Here is a 17,472-nt window from a genome sequence, read left to right as displayed (position 1 = left end):
GACGCAATGGCTCGCGCAGCTTCCCGTCGGCAGGTCAAGCCTGTTGCAACCACGCCAGCGACCAACCTCATCAGCAAGTACGGCCGAGTCTCCAAGACACACCCTGCTCCCGTAGACGACGCTTCAAAGAAGGTCTTCTTCATCGGACTGCCCTCCTCTCTTCCCGTCGCCAAGACGGAAGTTAAGCCAGAGATTAAGCTCGAGTCCAGCCCGGAAAGAGCTCTCCCCCCTCAGCCTACAGCAACACCCTCAAAGAAGCGCAAGGCAAGATCGAACGACGAGGACGTCTCACTGAGAGATGCGAGAAGCGACGTCCCAGGATGCGAGTCTCTGAAGCGTCAGCGAGTCTTCAAGAGTGGGAAGGACGAGCCTGTCCCCATTAAGCTTGAGGTTGTCCCCACAACCGCAACCACCGCCACTGCTGCTTCTACACGAAAGAGCACCACATCGCCAGTCGCCGACAGCCGCCGAAAGACTCGCAAGTCGGACGTCATCTCCCAAGCAAAGACCGAAGTGCGCAAAGCCAACCAAAAGGTCAAGCGAACAAAGACGCACAATGCTACAAAGTCAGAGATCAAGGAGGAGGTTGTCAAGAAGCAGCTGCCTGCCGAGCTTCTGGAGCTCTTGGGCCTGCAACGCGCCATCCTCAAGACTGTTTCTCTTCAGCTCGTGCACCAAAACAACAACGCACCGCTTGATATCAGCTCGATCGCACCTCACGTAGCCCGCACATGGGGAAAGAGGAGAGTCACAGTGGACGACATTCGGAGATGCATTGCCATCCAAGACACAAAGACACCAGGCCAGGAGGATGAGTCCCTCTGCTCGCCCTTTATCGTCACCGACTACGGCCGTGGCAAGCTCTGCCTCGAGATGGATCTCACCAAGAACATTGGCCGCATCGACGAGAATGAGCTCTGCCAACAGTTCGAGAAGAACCTGCACATCATGTGCTCCCAGCGCGCCATGGATGAGATGTCGGATCTCGATATCTGCTTCGAGAACCTGAGCTTCAACGACCTGCCCAAGTCCGATATTACTGTTCGTCACACAACCATGTCGGAGAACCCCCTGTTCGCCAAGGGACAACGCGCCTTGACTGGAATCAAGAACGACATCCTCAAGAAGCAGGAGAGAGAGACGCAAACCCAAGCATCGAAATTCCCGGCACTCAACCCCAACGGCACCAAGATGACCCTCCTCGACAGACTCCGAGCCAAGGAGGAAGCCAACGCCAACATCCAGCTCCCTACCGGCCCCGAGATGGCGAGAAAGCGCGCCCTGCAGCGGGTGGGAGACATCTCCGCCGTCCTCTCCATGCTCGTGTCGTCGTCGAATGCGGCCGGACAGATGGTTGTGTCCTTCACCATGGCTGTTCTGCAGCAGAAGCTCAAGGACTCCCTGCGTGTACCCATGTCCATGGAGGAAGGTGTCGATGCGGTACGTCTGATTGCCAAGGAAGTCGCACCGGAATGGTTGAAGGTTGCCACGGTCGGTGGTAAGGAGCATGTCGTCATCCAGACGAGACGCAAGCCGTACGAGGCGGAGCTCGCTGCGCGAGTGAACCGACTTCTCGCATAGTTGAATTCATCTGAGGGGGAGGTTATCGGTGGAAGTGTGTTCAGGGGATTGGGTTGATGCATAGCATAGCGTGTTTTCTGCATACGGAGTTTGGAAGATACCACAGACAGAGGGATGAGACTCACATGGAGTTGCAGGCGCTTGGGTTCACTTGAAGGGGGGCAAACATGTAGACTTGACACGATAAAGGTGTGAACAGTCACACATTTAGAGACTGCAGGAGATGCAGATAATGGATTCAGTGTAATCGTCAGCTTTGGAGTCGCCAACTCATCTATTGTGCTGTAAAACGTCTAGGAACCGTAACCTTCATAAAGAGCCAGCCTCTCGAGACTGTTCTGAGTCTTCAGTCTTGTTTCGTGCTATGCAACCCAAAGCCGAGGTCATTTTGTTGTTCAACACGACCATTTTTCGCCTTTCCAAGGATCCAGACTCCCAGCGCAAACAAGGTTAAAGCCACGAGCGCTCTCTCTCTCTCTCGTGCTGTGCCGTGCCCTCCCCGAGACTGTGACGATTCCACCGATCGAGTTGAGTGGTATCAATCAAATAAGAAGAAACTACTGGAAAAAAAAGTTGCTCATTTCTTCTTGGCGAAGCGCGGCTCGCCAATGTTGGCGCCGCGCAGCTTGACGTTGAGGACGCGCTCCATGGCCGACAGGATCTTCTGGTCGGGGGTGGCGCTGCCGCGCTCAAAGTCGGCGACGATGGACTGGGTGGTGTTGCACTTTGTGGCGAGGTCCTTTTGGGTCATCTTGGGCTCCATCTTTTGGCGCGTCTGGGAGATTGCGTCGCCGACCTCCTTGCCGACCGTGTTGGGCTTGATGATGTCGTCGGAGCGGTCGACCTTTGTGAGGCGCTGGCCTTCGACGCCGGGCTTGGTGGCCTGTTGGAAATGAGAATTAGCAACCTTTGCTATGGGAATTTTGCAGACTTTAAGGGTTTCGCTGGGAGATTGGGCTTCAAGGGTGGTTTGCACTCTTTCCTCTCCATCTCCCGTCATCAATTGAGAATTGTGGAGAATGGAGGGGTGAGGTTGGGCAAGGGCTCATGATGTCAAGCGTGAATTTCGAAGGATGCCGTCTATCGCGCAGGAGAGGGATTGTCCAGGAGGAAAAAAAACATACAGCATTGCCAGCGGCATACTTCTTCTCCGTTCCAATGACGGAACCGCTGCGCTGAGCGGCGTTGAGGGCGCTCTTTCCCTTGATGACGGTCTCTCTCTGAACGCCTCCGCCGCGGGCCTTGGAGCCGATCTTGGTGGCGGTGTCCCAGTCATCCATTGTGGGCGGTTCGGTTCGGTGTGTGAAGAGTTGTGTGTTCAAGAAAGGGGTGATTCGATTGGTGCGAAAGGAGATGTTTCTCTTCTTTTCGCTGTTCGTCGGGGGTTGGTGATGTGGTGGTCTCGTGAGGTTTGTGTTGTTGGTTTGTCGGTGGAGGGGGGAAGGAAGGTTAGATAAAAGAGGGTTTCGTTGCGTCAGTTTTTGGGAGGCGGCTGTTCAAAGAGACAGAGGGGGGGCCCTGAATGTCTTTGTGGCTGGTGCGTGGGCTGGTCGGCAAATGACAGGTATGGAAGTCGATGGACTGGCATAGATGGCAAAAAACCGGTGGGGGGAGGGGAGTCGACGGGGAGGGACTGAGCGAACTGAGTCAACCGGCGGAGGTAAGAAGGGCGGATATCCCTGCATGTGCCTAACGCCGCCGCCGCAGCAGAGCAGAGATCCGACTGTCAGACTGAGCTGCAAATGGCGGGGTGACCGACCTGAAGAGCCTCCCCCTCCTATCGCTGAAAGCTGTCCCCCAGCTGACGAGAGCGCTCTGCGTTCAGGTATGGGAGCCTTACCGCATCTTCTCCCGGTGGCTGCCCCGGCCGGTCTCTATTTTTGCCTGACTGCGCCACACATCGGATTCGAGGCCCTCGAGGTATTTTTTTCATCGTCTTCCATAATCAGGTCAGCCCGTTGGAATTCGGAAGAGCGGCCTCCAGGGAATACCTTAGGTACGGGATATTATTCATTCCATTGTCACTCATCGCATTTGACGGAAGTAAGTCGTTGATTCCGCCCAGGTTCCCTTGTCGGCTGTGCAACCTGACCCTGGCCATATGGCAGCAGCTGCCTTTGTTGTGTTCTGAATATGGCAACCTGCTTGCCTTGATCATGATCAAGCGAACTGTATTCCGGGCAATGGCTTCTACGGATCAATGGTGGCCATGCATACGACATGTCTGTATCTTGGAGAGCCGTCCTGGTCGACTTACCTGGCCGACGAAGTGTCGGCCATGACTGTTTCACCTGGTTGCAGCTGGTTCGATGCTGATGACTAAGCTCACTCATGGAACGAGGTCCTCACGTTGAGGTGGGTTCACCAAGAGTCTTGATCTCATCGAACATGCTCATCGGCCCACAACCCGCCCCGTCCTCCACCGAAAGACCCGATCTGGCAACCGCCATAGCCAAGCTTTCGTGATCCTTGACTGGAAGAAAGACGATTTTTAGAAAACACAAACATCGCAAACAACACCATCTCTTCATGATGAAAATAATATACAGCACTTCATCTTCATAACACTGCCGGGCACTGATTCCCCCGAACACGGCCGCCGGCATCCTTGCAACGACGCCGATCTCTACACGTGGTGAGCAACCGGCCTCGGCCCCGGGGACCCCCCAAACACCTCCACGGCCCGGCCCGGAAAAATCACGAAGCATACCTTACCATACACCATGACTGCCGCCGCCGCACCGGGCCTCCAGCCCTTAACCCTCCTGGCAGGCTTCACCTACTACTCCCTCCTCGGAACCTACCTCGACACAGCCCTCCTCCTCGTCTTCACATCCTATCGCAACAAGCGCCTCCTCGCAGACCTAATCACACCCTACGTAGACCCGCACCTCCTACGCAACCAGCTCCTCCTCCTCCCGGGCTTCCTCCTAGGTTTCGTTCTCTTACAGATATGCCGCTTCCTCCTAGGCCTCGATGCTCCCACCGCGTCAGAAACGGAAACGAGAAAGTGGAAGACGACGCCGGCGAAACCGCTCTTGATCCCTTGTACAACGACACACAGGCGGACGTTTCCCGAGAAACACGCCTTTGTGTACTCGTACCTTGTCGTCGGCATCCCCGTCGGGTGGAAGGGCAACTACGGCGGCATGGTCTCGTGCGACGTCGACGAGGCAGGCTGGTTATCGTGGTTCTCGCTGGCGCCGCGGACGGCGGGACGGGCGTGGTTTCACGTGGATCCGGCGGACTATCTCGAGCGCGGGAACGGGCACCTTGGGTTGAGGGGGAAGCTTGATGCGTATCTCACTTCTCAGGTAAGGCGTCCTTCCGCTCAGCCAGGTTTTATCCAGAATCTCACTTGAGCAAAACGTGCTACATGAGAATGAACACAAGACTCACATAAGTCACGACAGGGCGCGGATCCAGCGCAGTATCCCAACGCATACCTCGTCACCGCAGCCCGGTTCCTGGGATACCACTTCAACCCGGTGTCCTTTTGGTACCTCTACTCCAGGGACAAGGAGCTGACGGCCATGGTGCTCGAAGTGAACAACACCTTTGATGAGCGGAGGATGTACTTTCTCACCACGGACGCCTTCCCGTCAGAACAGCGTCTCGACGACGGTAGTAATGGACTACAAGACGGCATCGCAGCAGAGTCGGCCTCACAAGACGCAGATGCGGAATCCGCTGCCCAAAAGACGCAGCAGATCAGGATGACAAAAACCTGGCCAAAGGACTTCCACGTCTCCCCCTTCAACTCCCGCAAGGGATCCTACGCCCTCTCCGCGACAGACTTCTTCCCACCACCACCACCGTCCGGCGCCGGTACGGCAGGAGCCGACTACAAATACACCCTCGACAGTACAATAACCCTCTCCTCCTCAAAACACCACCCCAAAATCGTCGCCCGTCTCTTCAACTCCGCCCCGGCCATCGACCCAGCCACCATGACCCCTTTCCAGAAAATCGTCTTCCTCGCCCGCTGGTGGTGGGTAGGCTTCGTTACCTTCCCCCGCATCGTCAAAGAAGCCGCCGTCCTCTCTCTCCGCAAGGGGCTGCACGTCTGGTTCCGCCCGGAACCCCTGAAAGAGAGCATCGGACGGAAAGCCGACGCGACGGAGAGCCGGCTTGAGCCCGTTTTCCGGTCTTACCTCCGTCACCTGGTCGCGCAGTCCACGGCCGCCATCGCCCTCACGTACATTCCCGCGGGAATCACTACCACCGGAGGAGCAGGAGGAGGAAGAGGCCTCACAGAGACGACGCTCTCGCCCGCCGCCCAAAAGAACCCGAAACGTGCAGAGCACCTCGACCTCAAAGTCCTCACCCCCGTCTTCTACACCCGCTTCGTGCGCTACGCACACGACCTCGAGGCCATCTGCTGCGAGTTCCAGGACAACGGTACGCTCTGGATCTCGCAGCCAGAGGTCCTACCGAAGCTCATTCTTAAAAAACCCGCGCCGCCACTAAAGACGACAAACATTCTAGACTACGTCTGTTTCAGAGCCATACGCGCCCTGCGGCAGAGGCCGGACCGCATCGAGCGGCCACTGACCTCGGCCACGAAGTCTCCGGAAGCCAAGGACGGCGGCGCCGGCGCCGGCGTACAAAAAGTCGATATTCGCGACTTCCGCATTTCCTCCATGGACGGCTTCGTCCTCGGACAGACGGACAGGCAGACGCGGAGTGTGTACAGGTCGCTCGTGCTACGATCATTTCTCGCCGACCGACTTGCGCTGGGGAGCGTGGAGCTCCTAGATTTGCAGCACTTGATCCTGCGCGCGAGCGTCGCTTGGGTCTTGTCGTCTACCGTCGCTCCGCTCATGAGGTTATGAGAGATACTTTGATACGAGTACCGTAGTACTCAGTAAGCGCCATGCATGTGGCTCACGTTTTGTGTTGCTACCTACTAGAGACAACGCGCAATCAGCCGCGCCTATTAGAAAATCATAGAGAAGGAGAGAAGAGCTAAGATGTAACAAGCAGGAGAGACAACTCTCTAACCTTGCTCCAGGTAGATGACGATGCCCCTCTGGCTGGACCAGTCCATCTCAGCCTTCAATATATGTCTTCGATGATCAAACAAGGCAGCTACCTAGGTAGCTAGCTGCTCCTAACCTGCATCGCCCGGCTGGGTTTCCCCCCGTTCCGCATATGCGACGAGCTGTCTTCCGTGGCTCACTGTCATTGGGGGAGATCTCTTTTGTTCGTCTCAGATAAGCCCGAGGAGATAAGTTGATAGCTCACCTACATTTCATCATTTACTTGCCGCAGTCCGGCGTATCATGAGCAGCAAACGCACAAGGACATCACACATCCACACACCGAGCTGCGCTGTCATGGATGCTGGTAAGCAGATCCCCCAAGCTGTGGATCTTTCCAATGGTTACAGCTGGGTATTTGAAATACTCGTCTCTCTTTCCCGTGGTTCTCCCCAACCAAAAAAGCATATTTGGCAGGTAGTCTGATTAGTCCATGTTGGGGCGGGCGGGCAGTGGACGCCGAATTGCATTTCTTTGCATGCGGTACCTTACCTGGAAGAGGGGTTCCCTTACCTCATGTCTGTTAGCTTGCATGGTCCAAGCAAGGGAACGGTATACTCGAACTGAGCACGCGGCATACGTTCGTACCCTTACTCAGCATGTCATCTAATGTGTAGATTGTGCAGCGTTTGTGGAAGAGAAGAAAACAAGAATCTGTCAGAAGATCATCTCATGTTTCAATCGTTGATTCAACGTTTTGTCAATGGCATCTGGAATACTTACCTAGCTGTAATTCAGAACGCTGTGTGTGAGGTGGCGCACATTTCCCCGCCCATGTTTGGATCCCCGATTTCCGAGGGGCCGGGGGGAAGCTGGTGTGGAGGGGAAAGTCTTTGAGAGTGGACTCAGTGGAGGGCCGGGGTCACGTCACACCTCTCCAAACATAGGTTGCCCACAGGCGCCTCGCGCTGGATTTGGTGGTTGCCATTACTCGATTCGCAATGATTTGCAAAAGAATGCTTGTTGAACCGCTCGGGCACGGGGCCGATAGGTGGGCATCCTAGGTATACAGTATGCACCTATGCCAACCCGGCAGTGGGGTCGATGCGCAAACGCTTGACACTTCATACTGACAGAACTTTCGACTCCTTGAGTCTTCGAGGTGCCGCAGAGGATTAGGTATCTGGTGTGTCGTGCTAAGGTGCCGGCGAGCTGCAGCAGCACTAACGCGGGTCCCGCATCGAAAATTCCAAATCGTCCGATCCAGGGTGGGCGGCTGGGGGGGCTGCGTTCGAGAAGACCGTACAGTGTTTCTCGAAGCTCTGATCCCATCTTGTCAGCAAACCGCAGCTTCGATCAAACGAGGATATCTCAAAGACGTACCTTTTGCCATGGAGAAGGGGCTCTAATGACAAATTGCGATGATGAAAGGATCTTTTCTCCAAGGGACCCGAACGCCCGTCCGTGGCTGGCGCAAAACCGAGCATCGGTTTGATCCTCACCTGCTATGAGCCCCCCCTTCCGGGCCCCTCCGCGGGGTCGAGCTGTTCGAGTTCGAGACATCAACATCCAATGCTCGCCTGACTAGCATTGTCATGTCATGCCACAGATTGGTCGAAAACCGCTCGCCGTGAACATATTCTGACCAGACTCGGTACTGTCTCGCGTTGTACCGTGCTGTGCTGTACTTGGTCGTGTATGTAGCGAGTTCGAGAGCATGGATGTCATCCAGACTCTTGCTGATATACAGTGCAACAAGGATGAGCTGGCCACAGGTCGAACAGAAACGCCAAGGAACTCAGGATCGCCGTGGCCTGCAGCGCTGACAGAAACGTTTCTCGAATTGGTGGATCCCTTCTCCTCACTGCTTCCCAAAGCTGTCCAAGCACCCAACGTCTCGTTTCCAGGGTTGGGTTGTGCTCGATGTCCCGGCTCCGAAGGAGCCTAAGCCTACCGCCACGAAAGGGTGTGGTCTCTCGAAGCTTTTCGTTATGGAGGACTCGTCGGATGTATAAAAAGAAGTTATTTTCCCTCGCGAATAATGTGATCGAGTCTTCCTGCCAAAGATCAACGCACAAACGCCAATCTTCGGAAAGTCTCCCCTCAACGTCACAAAACCGTAGCTTGAGTCGTGGTCGCAGCCAATTCACCATCGGAAACTCCCATCCCACGGTTCGGACACTTCTCCCCGCTCATCCGGTCTGGATCCAGGATCGGTACCTCAATAGGGTAAGTGACGTCGTCGGAAATATGTAAGCGCCTCAAGTGGTGTTCGGAGGTCGCCAGCTAAAACTTGATGCGCCACCAGATACCCCGCCCCCTCCATCGACAGAAACAAAAAGGGCTTGCTCCCGTCTGGTGTTTGTCCGCTTGGAAGTTTTGCTGCACTGCACTGTCTTTCAACGACTCCAAATCAGTTGTTGTTCTCGAAGGATTCCAACCCATTTTCAACGTACCTCTCCGACTTTGCTTCGCATATTCAACATGCCTCTTACCGGACACTGCCTCTGCAAGGCCGTCACCTACAAGGTGGACGTCGACGCCCCTCTCATTACCGGCTACGATCACTGCGACGATTGCCAGCGCCAGAGTGGCTCGACATACTGTACGTGTTTTCTGCTGCTTTCCCACATAGATTTGCCGTAGCATAGAATCGGATTGCTCGATCTTTCGACTTGTGACCTGGGCGTGTCTTGGTTGCTGACCCTGGATTAGCCCTTGTCGCTGTTGTTCCCAAGGATAAGCTTACCATCAACGGCCCTACAAAGAGCTGGGCGGGCAAGGGCTCATCAGGCAAGGATGTTCACCGCATCTTCTGCTCCGAGTGTGGCTCGCCAATTGCTCACGACCCCGATGCGGCCCCAGAGATCATCGCTCTCAAGGCTGGTACCCTCGATACCGAGATCAAGAAGAACCTGAAGCCGGTAAGTCGAGCCATGAACGCAACACCGATCGAAGACATTTTCTCCATTGCTGTGGCTTTGAATCGTGATGATGGCATAGGCGAATGTCGCGACTAATGCGTTATCTCTAGGACACCGAGATTTGGACTGTCGGCAAGCTGCCCTTCTGCCAGGAGAACTTGGCAAAGCCCTTCAAGCACATGCCCGAGTAAATTCGGACGTACGGTGTATCGAACAGAGTTGAGATGTATGTAAGATGGGATATACCCCTAGGTCTTTGGATGAAGGGTCTGGGACCCAACTTATATGCTGCGCGGTGGAGGGAACAAGACTAGCATGGACGAGTGGGATGTGGGGAGTTTGTGGGTGTGGTGGGTTGGCGTGAGAACCTGGAGGGTTATGATGGCATCGGGCTCGACTCGACCTCTTTTTGACCCACGTCCGTCGTTAACCAAGTATACGCAGCTACTAGGTTAGCTCGGACGAAAGATTTTGGAAGGATTCATTAGAAATTGAATGCAAGGCAATTGCTCTAAAAGACACAATCGATCGTGCCTCGCCGTCCAGGTGACATCCTCGTCCAAGGCGTCATCACTGTCACAACCCCATTGTCAAGGGTCAGAAGCCAGCTGCATTTGATAAACTCTGATAAAAGTCTTGCATTATGTCACTTATCACAGTCACGGCTCAGCCAAAGAGAAAGGGAAAAATGCATCCATTCAATGCTCATTAATACTTGAATCGTGAACAGTGCCCGACGTTATCATTACTTCCACCACCAGACATCTCTTCAACCCCGGCTTTCTCTCACGCGACGACGGCCAAACTGCGTCTCCAAGAATCTCTTACAGTCCTGCGAGAACTGCGATACCAGCAGCACCCATCAAGAGGCCACCTGCAGCGTAAGTTGGCATCGCACCACTACCAGCGGTTGTGCTTGTGGCCGCGGCACCCGAAGCTGTACCGGTGGTGGCAGTTGAAGCACGGGTAGATGAAGTACCAGTTGCTCCCGAAGCGGAGCCAGTCGCAGCAGTAGAAGGGCTCGTCGTCGTGCGGTTTACAGCAGCAGTGGCACTCGCGGCTGCACCAGTGATGGTGCCAGGTCCCTGGGGGCCGCTAGCCGTATAGTAGAGAGAAATGGCCGTGTTGCTGGGAGCTTGATCGCTTGTGGCAGTGGCTCCAGTAGTCACGGGAGTAGCAGCAGCCTCTATGCCGGAGTAGATGCTGGCGAAAACAGCAGTGGGAGTACCTGTGCAGAGAGCATTGGAGGCAGATGAGAGGACGCCACTGTAGAAAGCCAGGTTTCGCTCGCTGCGAAGACCGTGAATGGTGAGGCATCGCTCGCAAGCCAACTTCTCGGCGAAGAAGCTACCCCCGCAGATGCATTGAGCGTGTGCCTCGTAGTCGATAGGGTTGGTGCCATTGGGTTGACAGGCGAGCTCAATGTTCTCAATCTGGACGCAAGGGGGAAGCTGGGCACCAGAACCTGTCTGAGGCTTGCAGACAACGTCTTGGTAGGGACGGGTGGTCTGGCGGATGTCGAGAAGGGCCGGGATAGACCAAGCTTGGGCGGTAGAGGGAAGCATGGCTGCGAGGCCAGCGACGATGGTTGTCTGTCTCATTTTGGTGTAGTTTGTGTGTTTTGACAAGCCGGTCAAAGTTGGCGTGGTAGTAAGGAGTTGGATGATGAAGGAATTCTTCAAGAGGATAGATGTAACGGCAATGGATGTGGTAATTGCAAACAAAAGAGGCTGGTGTATTGGTGTAAGTGGTGGAGGCAGTTATGGAAGGCTTTGATGATGTGTACACTGTAGTTGGATGTGAGAAGAAGAGATGGATCGGGGAGAGAATTGAGAGAAGGGGATTAAGAAGAAAAGGAAGAAGAACACAAAGGCATTGTCCAATGAGTAGGCTGCTGCCTGTGTCACAACCAACGGCAAGTGCCCTCTTGCGGTGACTACCACATTTACCAAACCGGATATTTGTTCCTGACCTTGGCTACACTACCTAAGCACCAAGGGGGGAGGAACAGGCGTGAGAGCGCATGTGTCGAACCGGGGCAAACGGGGAGGGTATCATGGACAGGATATACAAAGTTTGGATCTTTGGTGTTTGACCTTACCCTTTCTGTATTCCTTGTATTCCTTGGGGCATGCAGATTGACGTTTTGCCATCATTACCGCAACTAACGCGCCATTAACGGCAAGGTCTGCCGGAGGGGAATGTTGCCAGAACAGACGGTTTCTCACGCCGGCGGAAATTGGATATTGCGGCACAGCTAAACACCTCGTTCGCTCTTGTACACACACACACACATGTTGCAAATTGTCCAGTCACGGTCGAGGAAGATTTCGCGCCGAGTTGGACCAACTCGAGCAGCTGGCCGAAATTGGCCTAGTGAAGCAAGGATGGCACTGTCCACACCTTTAACTGATGGGAAAGCTCGGGCGTAAGTGTGGAGTCAGAAGCTGTCCTTTTGGCAGGGGAGCAACACCTTATCGAGGGCGCCTGGGGTGCTCCTCATCAACATGGACCTTATTGCCAAGCGAAGCAGCATCCATAATCATCGTTGACTAGGTAGGTCCATTGCAAGGTACAAGGTATCCGTATCCGTACTTTGGTGTTGGACCTTCACCTTCCCGTCCTTTCTTTTGCGGGGACTCTTGTAGTAAGTGCTTAGGAACCACCATGCGAGGTACTACCTCAATGCTTTGGATGAGTTCCTGCCACTGGCCAGTCTAGGGACCTTCCTGCCCTTCTTGTTGTCGAGTCACTCGTGACATAGGTACCTGATCATACCTAAGGTAATTGCTACCTCCACAACTAGGTAGGCCGGAATTGACTAGACGACTTGATCTACTATTATTCGGTCCAGTTCCTCCCGTCGCAAATGACATGGCAAGTTGGCCTCAAAGGAAAGTGGCACTTTGACCTGTTCCATGACCAACATTCATGGCCCAACGACAGCAGAAGCAGCAGCAGAGGGATCTTGATCAAGAAGGAGTAAGGGATCAATCCCTGGCATTATATCGAATGATTGAGGCACTGCTGTCATCAGTCGCAAGGCGCCTTCAACCACGTGCCTGCCACAAAAAGCTCGGGGCAACCACCGTTCAACTCTGTTCCTGCAGGCAACGCCGCAGGGGTGAAATAAGCTTGCTTGTAGTAAGCATGGTCTTGCCTGTATCTCAGTGCCAAGGCCCCCAGATGTGGTAGGAAAGACGCTGATCTATTCAACGACGCACCTCCCTCATCTTTGACAAATCCTTCAACGGCAGACAACTGAACTAGTCAGGCGGTTTTTGAACCTCTTTTTGAATTCGAATTCGAATTGGCAACTTGTTTTGCAGTACGAGAACACATACAACGGAGGACCTCTACGGTTCGTGGCGCGCCTCTCACCTTGCATGAATCGGCTTCTCCGCGCCAACCGTCAGCCCTACGTTTTCTAGTGCCGCTTCGTGCATAGGTATTCCGCCACAATCCAGCACTTTGAATGCGAACTTGATTTCATTCCAGGACTCGATCGCTGAGCAGAGTGCAATATGCGAGCCCGATAGCTAATTGCTGCATGAGCCTGCCAGTGGCCGCTGGGAACGGCCCCGTCAATACAGTATGGCCTGGTCCTGAGACCTGTGTCTTTGCGACTCGCACCCCAAGCCAGAGTGTCTTTGTTTACAGCACCATCTCACCTCAATATCTGTATCGTGGTGTATGTAGTAAGACGCCGCCCTACCGTAGCTTCTCAGTCAGCTTCCTGGTTTGGTATGGGCTTGGATTGTGGCAGAAACAATGCAGGCAACGCACTTGCACTGCCGCTGAAGCTGGAGGGACACTATCTTCAGCTAGGCTCAGCCATCCGTCTGGCTTGTGCGGCTGAAGGACAAGTAGACGACTTCTTATATGGCACTCTTCGCCATCTGATATCCCAAGCTCACAAGCTACATGTTGTCCTGAAGCAGACACTCACCCCGGGTTCCTACTACAAGTATGCGCTTCGTCCAAGAGCTCGCTGTCGCTGTCATGAGTCTCGCGCCGCTAGCTTGCGCTGTTGATCCGTCTCTACATTCACGACAGGCTCAGCAAAGTCTCAGCAATGCGCTGACAAGCCATGCTGACCTCTCCATGTTCAACGAAATTCTGAACAGCTATCCGAGCATCATAAGCAATGTAACCGCTGGGACGAAGAATAAAGTCACTCTCCTAGTGCCGACCAATGTTGCCCTCGCCAAATTTCTTCAACAGTCCAACGTCAGCGAAATCACGCAGCTTCCCGTGAGCCAGCTTTTGACCGTCTTTCGATACCACACTCTGGATGCTTCGTTGACGGCCGCAAACTTCAGCGCGCCCAGGGGTATCACAGTTCCCACCAAACTTCGAGATGAGCTCTTCAACCTTCGGACACCTGGCCCTGCCATGATCGACCAATACGGCGAAGGCGCACAGGGTCAGGTGCTTTTTGTGTCGCCGAGCACCATTAATCCCACCAAATTTAGAGTTAGGCAAGGGACCCCTTCCGATGATCATACCGCAAGCCTACGCGGCGGTCTTGGTCAGACTGCCGAGCTCACATCGATCGATGGGGTGTGGGATGGCGGATACTTCCAAGCTGTCGATGCGTGAGTCGATATCCTCCGCCTACATCAAGGGACTCAAGCTGATGACCTCACAGTGTTCTAGAAGCCCCGGCAGTATGCTCCACAACCATCAAGAAGCTCTCAAGCTCACTATCGGCTCTCGGAGATGCATTGGACAAGATCAAGCTATGGAGACAACTCGACAATACCGCCAACATCACATGCCTGGGACCCAACACCGCTGCTTTCAAGGAGGCAGGCAGCCCCCAGAGTTCTCTCGGAAACAAAGACCTCAAGAACGCGTTGCTGTGAGTCACAAGCCACGAATGCAGACTCTAGCTCTCGTTCGACTGACCCAAATAACAGTTTTCACACTCTACCTCAGACAGCTTACAGCGACTTCCTCGTGGATGGCCAGGAATTCACCTCGATGGCCAACGTGACTGTCCGTGTCACGATCAAGGACAACGAGATTTGGTTCAACGATGCCAAGGTCATCAGCCCCAACGTCCTGTGAGTACTACAATGCATAATCACTACCTGACCAGCAACAATACCTAGACAATGAAGCTGATGGTTTTTGACAGGACCAACAACGGACTCATCCACATCTTGGACCGCGTTATGTCCGCCAATGCCCTGCCGGACTCCTCGACTTTCTCACCAACGGGAACGGGCTCGGCTACCCCTACTTCACCCGCCACGCCCCCGAATGCCGGGAACCTCATGTCAGAAAACATTCGTGCCGCCGCAGTCATTGCTCTTGCGGCTGGTGTGCTACTTGTGTAAGATGATATGTTCAGGGATACCAAGGGGCTTGTTTCCTTCTCCGGCAGGGGAAACTTAGAAGGGAAGGAGGGTAGGAAGTACGGGTGACCCTGTTTATGCAATTTTGAGCAAGTTAGTTTGGCAGGTCAAGGAAGGTGGCACTGGCACCCTGTGAATAAACAAACATTCAGATGAATACACCACGAGAACAAACCCATATAAGTCCCGTCAATTCCATTCTCGTCACCAGCCAGCAGGCGCCCGTCTAGGTCGACGGGTCAGGTCAAACTGGCTGGATGGTGGAGTGGTTTGAGGTCAACAATTAAAATCGCCAACCAGCCTACTCGACGACAGGCTCAGCGCATACGAGAGTACCCGAGTTCGAATCCCAGCATGAGCACCAGAATTTAGATTTCCCAGCATGAGCACCAAGAGATGTAGCCCCCAGTTCAGCACCGAGGGGGTGAACTCTTTTGCCAGCTTCAGTTCAACTCTTTTTTGAGTGTTTTGGTATTTTCATACGTGGTCCTATGGGGGTAAAGCATGTCTACTCTCTTTTGGCGACATTGTAAGATGAACATGAGGCTGAAATGATTTCGGCGATGACTGCACTACAGAAGAGAAAATTATTCACCAAGTATTTGATATCCGAGATCATCATATCAGGTACTGTTGGGTAGGTAGGTCGGTGGTTTTTCAGCGTCAAGAGATGGTTTGATCAGCTCCAGCAACTTTGCTCGGGAATGCGCCCGAGATGCCGCTACCTTTTGGCAGTACATTGTTTTCTCGTTCGGTCGTGTGTCAACGGGAAGTCATCCCAAGGAAGCTTGCACCCAAATGCGATTGATCTACAACTTGACGACTCTTCAGATATCAATTGTCTAGTAACCCAGGTGACGCTTTCGTAAGCCGTTGCTCTGCCGTCGTCAGCGTCAATCATATCTCACCTAGTGCTCTGATGCAGTCGTGATACGATCTTTCTGGAAGGTTGCCAAGATTGTTGTCTCACATATGAAAAAAAGGGGGCGAGAACCCTAGCAACGCGGGATGCCTCTGCCCTCTGGAATCCTCACCGACTAGCTCGTCCCAAGGATCTACTGTACATGTCAAACCTCCTCATCCGGCCGATCCGCTCCCCGCCGCTTTCTTGCTTACATTCGCGTTTCAAATCGTGGAGCTGAGTTCAAGCATTCTGTATCGTCTTACAGAACGATGACGTTAAAGCTGTCATAAAAAGTTCCACCACGAGATGTGAAAGCTCCTTTCCAAGTCCATGGATAACTCGGCAACGCCTGCGTACTTCCGCACTGGCACACCGAGAAATTCAAGAATCCTGACTCTTTGTCTACGTCACTCTACTATTAAAAAAACGGGTACCAGAGCCAGCCTTATCATCCGCTTTGGTCCTTATTTCTGGAGATTAGGATCATATTTTGTGGCGCCCCTATGGTGCGTTTGCGTGGGGGGTCCGTCCGTATTTGAAGCTAAGGGAGGGAACTAAGGTAAGACACACAATCCTTGGGTCGCTCATGCTGAGCTGTTCCCCTTCCAGTCCGCGCCAGCTTCCCAAAGGTAACCCCCCTTCCTCCCCCTCCCCTCGAGCAGAAAAAAAAAAGAAAGAGAGGAGTTGGAGAGGCTCAAGTTCATACTACCACCTTCATCTCGAATCAACTCACAAGGCCCGCGGTCCTAAAAAGTCCGCATCGCAACCCCCGGTCTACCCAACAAACCTCACACGAAAAAGGATATCAACTCTCCCCCCGCTCCACAAGCAAAAAAGAAACAACGGGGCGGACCACCGATGGGGCTTCAACGGCCTCCGAAAGGAGGGACCCACGTATCGGTCATGCTCCTCCGCGCCGTCGGCGATCTCCCCGCAATCATCTGGGAGGTCCTGGCCGCCGTCGCCTGGGAAGGGTGGGTCTCCGTCACGAACCAGCTCCGTCTCCTCGTGGCGACCTACCCGCTCATGGTCCTCTTCTTCTTGTTGTCCACCACAGGCGGCGGCGGACCTCTCGACGTCACCGTTGTCCTCGTCAGCACCTGCTGCGTCGCCTATATCTACGCCTCTTTTCTCTACTATTTCCGTTTACGGGATCGGCTACCCTGGGCTTGCCTCGTGGCGACGCTCCTCTGGTTTGACGGCGGCGACGGGTCCAACAGGCAGCTCATGCGCCGCGGGGCGGTTGCCGTCTTCATGTTGGCGCGGGACGACGACTGGAGCGCCGTGGTGGAGAAGAGGGTGAGGGGCCAGACGCTGCCGTGGCAAGACGGGAGCGGGTTCGCGTTTCTTTATAACTTTGAAGGGCGCGAGTTGCTGAGGGAGGTGGCGCTGTTTTGGGTCAATACGCTCTGCTCGTCGTTTGGGCGGCGGCGGGTGCACGACGACTTCACGCTGCGGACTTCCATCAGGGTTATGGACGTGCTGGTGTTGCCGCTGATCGGGGCGGTGGACTGGGCTTGGCGGTACAGGCAGGCTCGGAAGCGGATGAGACTTGTCGAGGAGGAGAGGAGGAGGGGAGGTATGGGGTTGCAGGAAGGGAATTAAGTTGAGTGACAAGGAGGGACGGGTCCGTTGAGCTTATTTGAAGGATGTAGTATTCTTATTCGAGTAATCGTAATAGTCCGCGTTGAAACATGGACCGTAATATTCAAAAAGAC

General features: G+C 54.2%; 10 protein-coding genes across 10 annotated transcripts; 7 read left to right on the top strand and 3 right to left on the bottom strand.

The window, feature by feature from the left end:
• Positions 1–6: 6 nt before the first annotated feature.
• On the top strand, positions 7–1,581 carry CLUP02_10646 (uncharacterized protein; the record flags this gene model as incomplete). The annotated part of the gene is made up of 1 exon (XM_049289620.1): positions 7–1,581. The coding sequence occupies one exon, from the start codon at positions 7–9 to the stop codon at positions 1,579–1,581; it is 1,575 nt and encodes a 524-aa protein (XP_049146765.1).
• A 577-nt stretch (positions 1,582–2,158) lies between these two features.
• Positions 2,159–2,861, bottom strand: CLUP02_10645 (multiprotein-bridging factor 1; the record flags this gene model as incomplete). Its single annotated transcript, XM_049289619.1, has 2 exons — positions 2,159–2,464; positions 2,706–2,861. The coding sequence occupies 2 exons, from the start codon at positions 2,859–2,861 to the stop codon at positions 2,159–2,161; spliced, it is 462 nt and encodes a 153-aa protein (XP_049146764.1).
• A 118-nt stretch (positions 2,862–2,979) lies between these two features.
• CLUP02_10644 (uncharacterized protein) lies at positions 2,980–3,171 on the top strand (the record flags this gene model as incomplete). Its single annotated transcript, XM_049289618.1, has 1 exon — positions 2,980–3,171. A coding segment is annotated over one exon (192 nt), but the record flags the coding sequence as incomplete, so codon positions are not given.
• Positions 3,172–4,220, top strand: CLUP02_10643 (uncharacterized protein; the record flags this gene model as incomplete). Its single annotated transcript, XM_049289617.1, has 4 exons — positions 3,172–3,530; positions 3,647–3,852; positions 3,937–4,043; positions 4,131–4,220. The coding sequence occupies 4 exons, from the start codon at positions 3,172–3,174 to the stop codon at positions 4,218–4,220; spliced, it is 762 nt and encodes a 253-aa protein (XP_049146762.1).
• An 84-nt stretch (positions 4,221–4,304) lies between these two features.
• Positions 4,305–6,416, top strand: CLUP02_10642 (uncharacterized protein; the record flags this gene model as incomplete). The annotated part of the gene is made up of 2 exons (XM_049289616.1): positions 4,305–4,895; positions 4,995–6,416. The coding sequence occupies 2 exons, from the start codon at positions 4,305–4,307 to the stop codon at positions 6,414–6,416; spliced, it is 2,013 nt and encodes a 670-aa protein (XP_049146761.1).
• A 164-nt stretch (positions 6,417–6,580) lies between these two features.
• CLUP02_10641 (uncharacterized protein) lies at positions 6,581–9,008 on the bottom strand (the record flags this gene model as incomplete). Its single annotated transcript, XM_049289615.1, has 13 exons — positions 6,581–6,650; positions 6,907–7,045; positions 7,116–7,136; positions 7,218–7,277; positions 7,347–7,435; positions 7,497–7,642; positions 7,698–7,885; positions 7,947–7,968; positions 8,149–8,328; positions 8,391–8,482; positions 8,640–8,686; positions 8,746–8,849; positions 8,952–9,008. 13 exons carry the CDS (start codon positions 9,006–9,008, stop codon positions 6,581–6,583), a joined length of 1,215 nt encoding a protein of 404 aa, XP_049146760.1.
• Positions 9,009–9,047: 39 nt separating this feature from the next.
• On the top strand, positions 9,048–9,678 carry CLUP02_10640 (glutathione-dependent formaldehyde-activating enzyme; the record flags this gene model as incomplete). Its single annotated transcript, XM_049289614.1, has 3 exons — positions 9,048–9,168; positions 9,279–9,487; positions 9,598–9,678. The coding sequence occupies 3 exons, from the start codon at positions 9,048–9,050 to the stop codon at positions 9,676–9,678; spliced, it is 411 nt and encodes a 136-aa protein (XP_049146759.1).
• Positions 9,679–10,311: 633 nt separating this feature from the next.
• CLUP02_10639 (uncharacterized protein) lies at positions 10,312–11,088 on the bottom strand (the record flags this gene model as incomplete). Its single annotated transcript, XM_049289613.1, has 1 exon — positions 10,312–11,088. One exon carries the CDS (start codon positions 11,086–11,088, stop codon positions 10,312–10,314), a length of 777 nt encoding a protein of 258 aa, XP_049146758.1.
• Positions 11,089–13,456: 2,368 nt separating this feature from the next.
• On the top strand, positions 13,457–14,832 carry CLUP02_10638 (fasciclin domain-containing protein; the record flags this gene model as incomplete). The annotated part of the gene is made up of 4 exons (XM_049289612.1): positions 13,457–14,085; positions 14,139–14,351; positions 14,410–14,556; positions 14,631–14,832. 4 exons carry the CDS (start codon positions 13,457–13,459, stop codon positions 14,830–14,832), a joined length of 1,191 nt encoding a protein of 396 aa, XP_049146757.1.
• A 1,780-nt stretch (positions 14,833–16,612) lies between these two features.
• CLUP02_10637 (uncharacterized protein) lies at positions 16,613–17,359 on the top strand (the record flags this gene model as incomplete). The annotated part of the gene is made up of 1 exon (XM_049289611.1): positions 16,613–17,359. One exon carries the CDS (start codon positions 16,613–16,615, stop codon positions 17,357–17,359), a length of 747 nt encoding a protein of 248 aa, XP_049146756.1.
• Positions 17,360–17,472: the final 113 nt, after the last annotated feature.

This window comes from Colletotrichum lupini, chromosome 5 (assembly GCF_023278565.1).
Source record: "Colletotrichum lupini chromosome 5, complete sequence".
NCBI lineage: Eukaryota > Fungi > Ascomycota > Sordariomycetes > Glomerellales > Glomerellaceae > Colletotrichum > Colletotrichum lupini.
The sequence above is the reverse complement of the archived record's forward strand: the minus strand, read 5'-3'. Positions and strand labels throughout refer to the sequence as shown.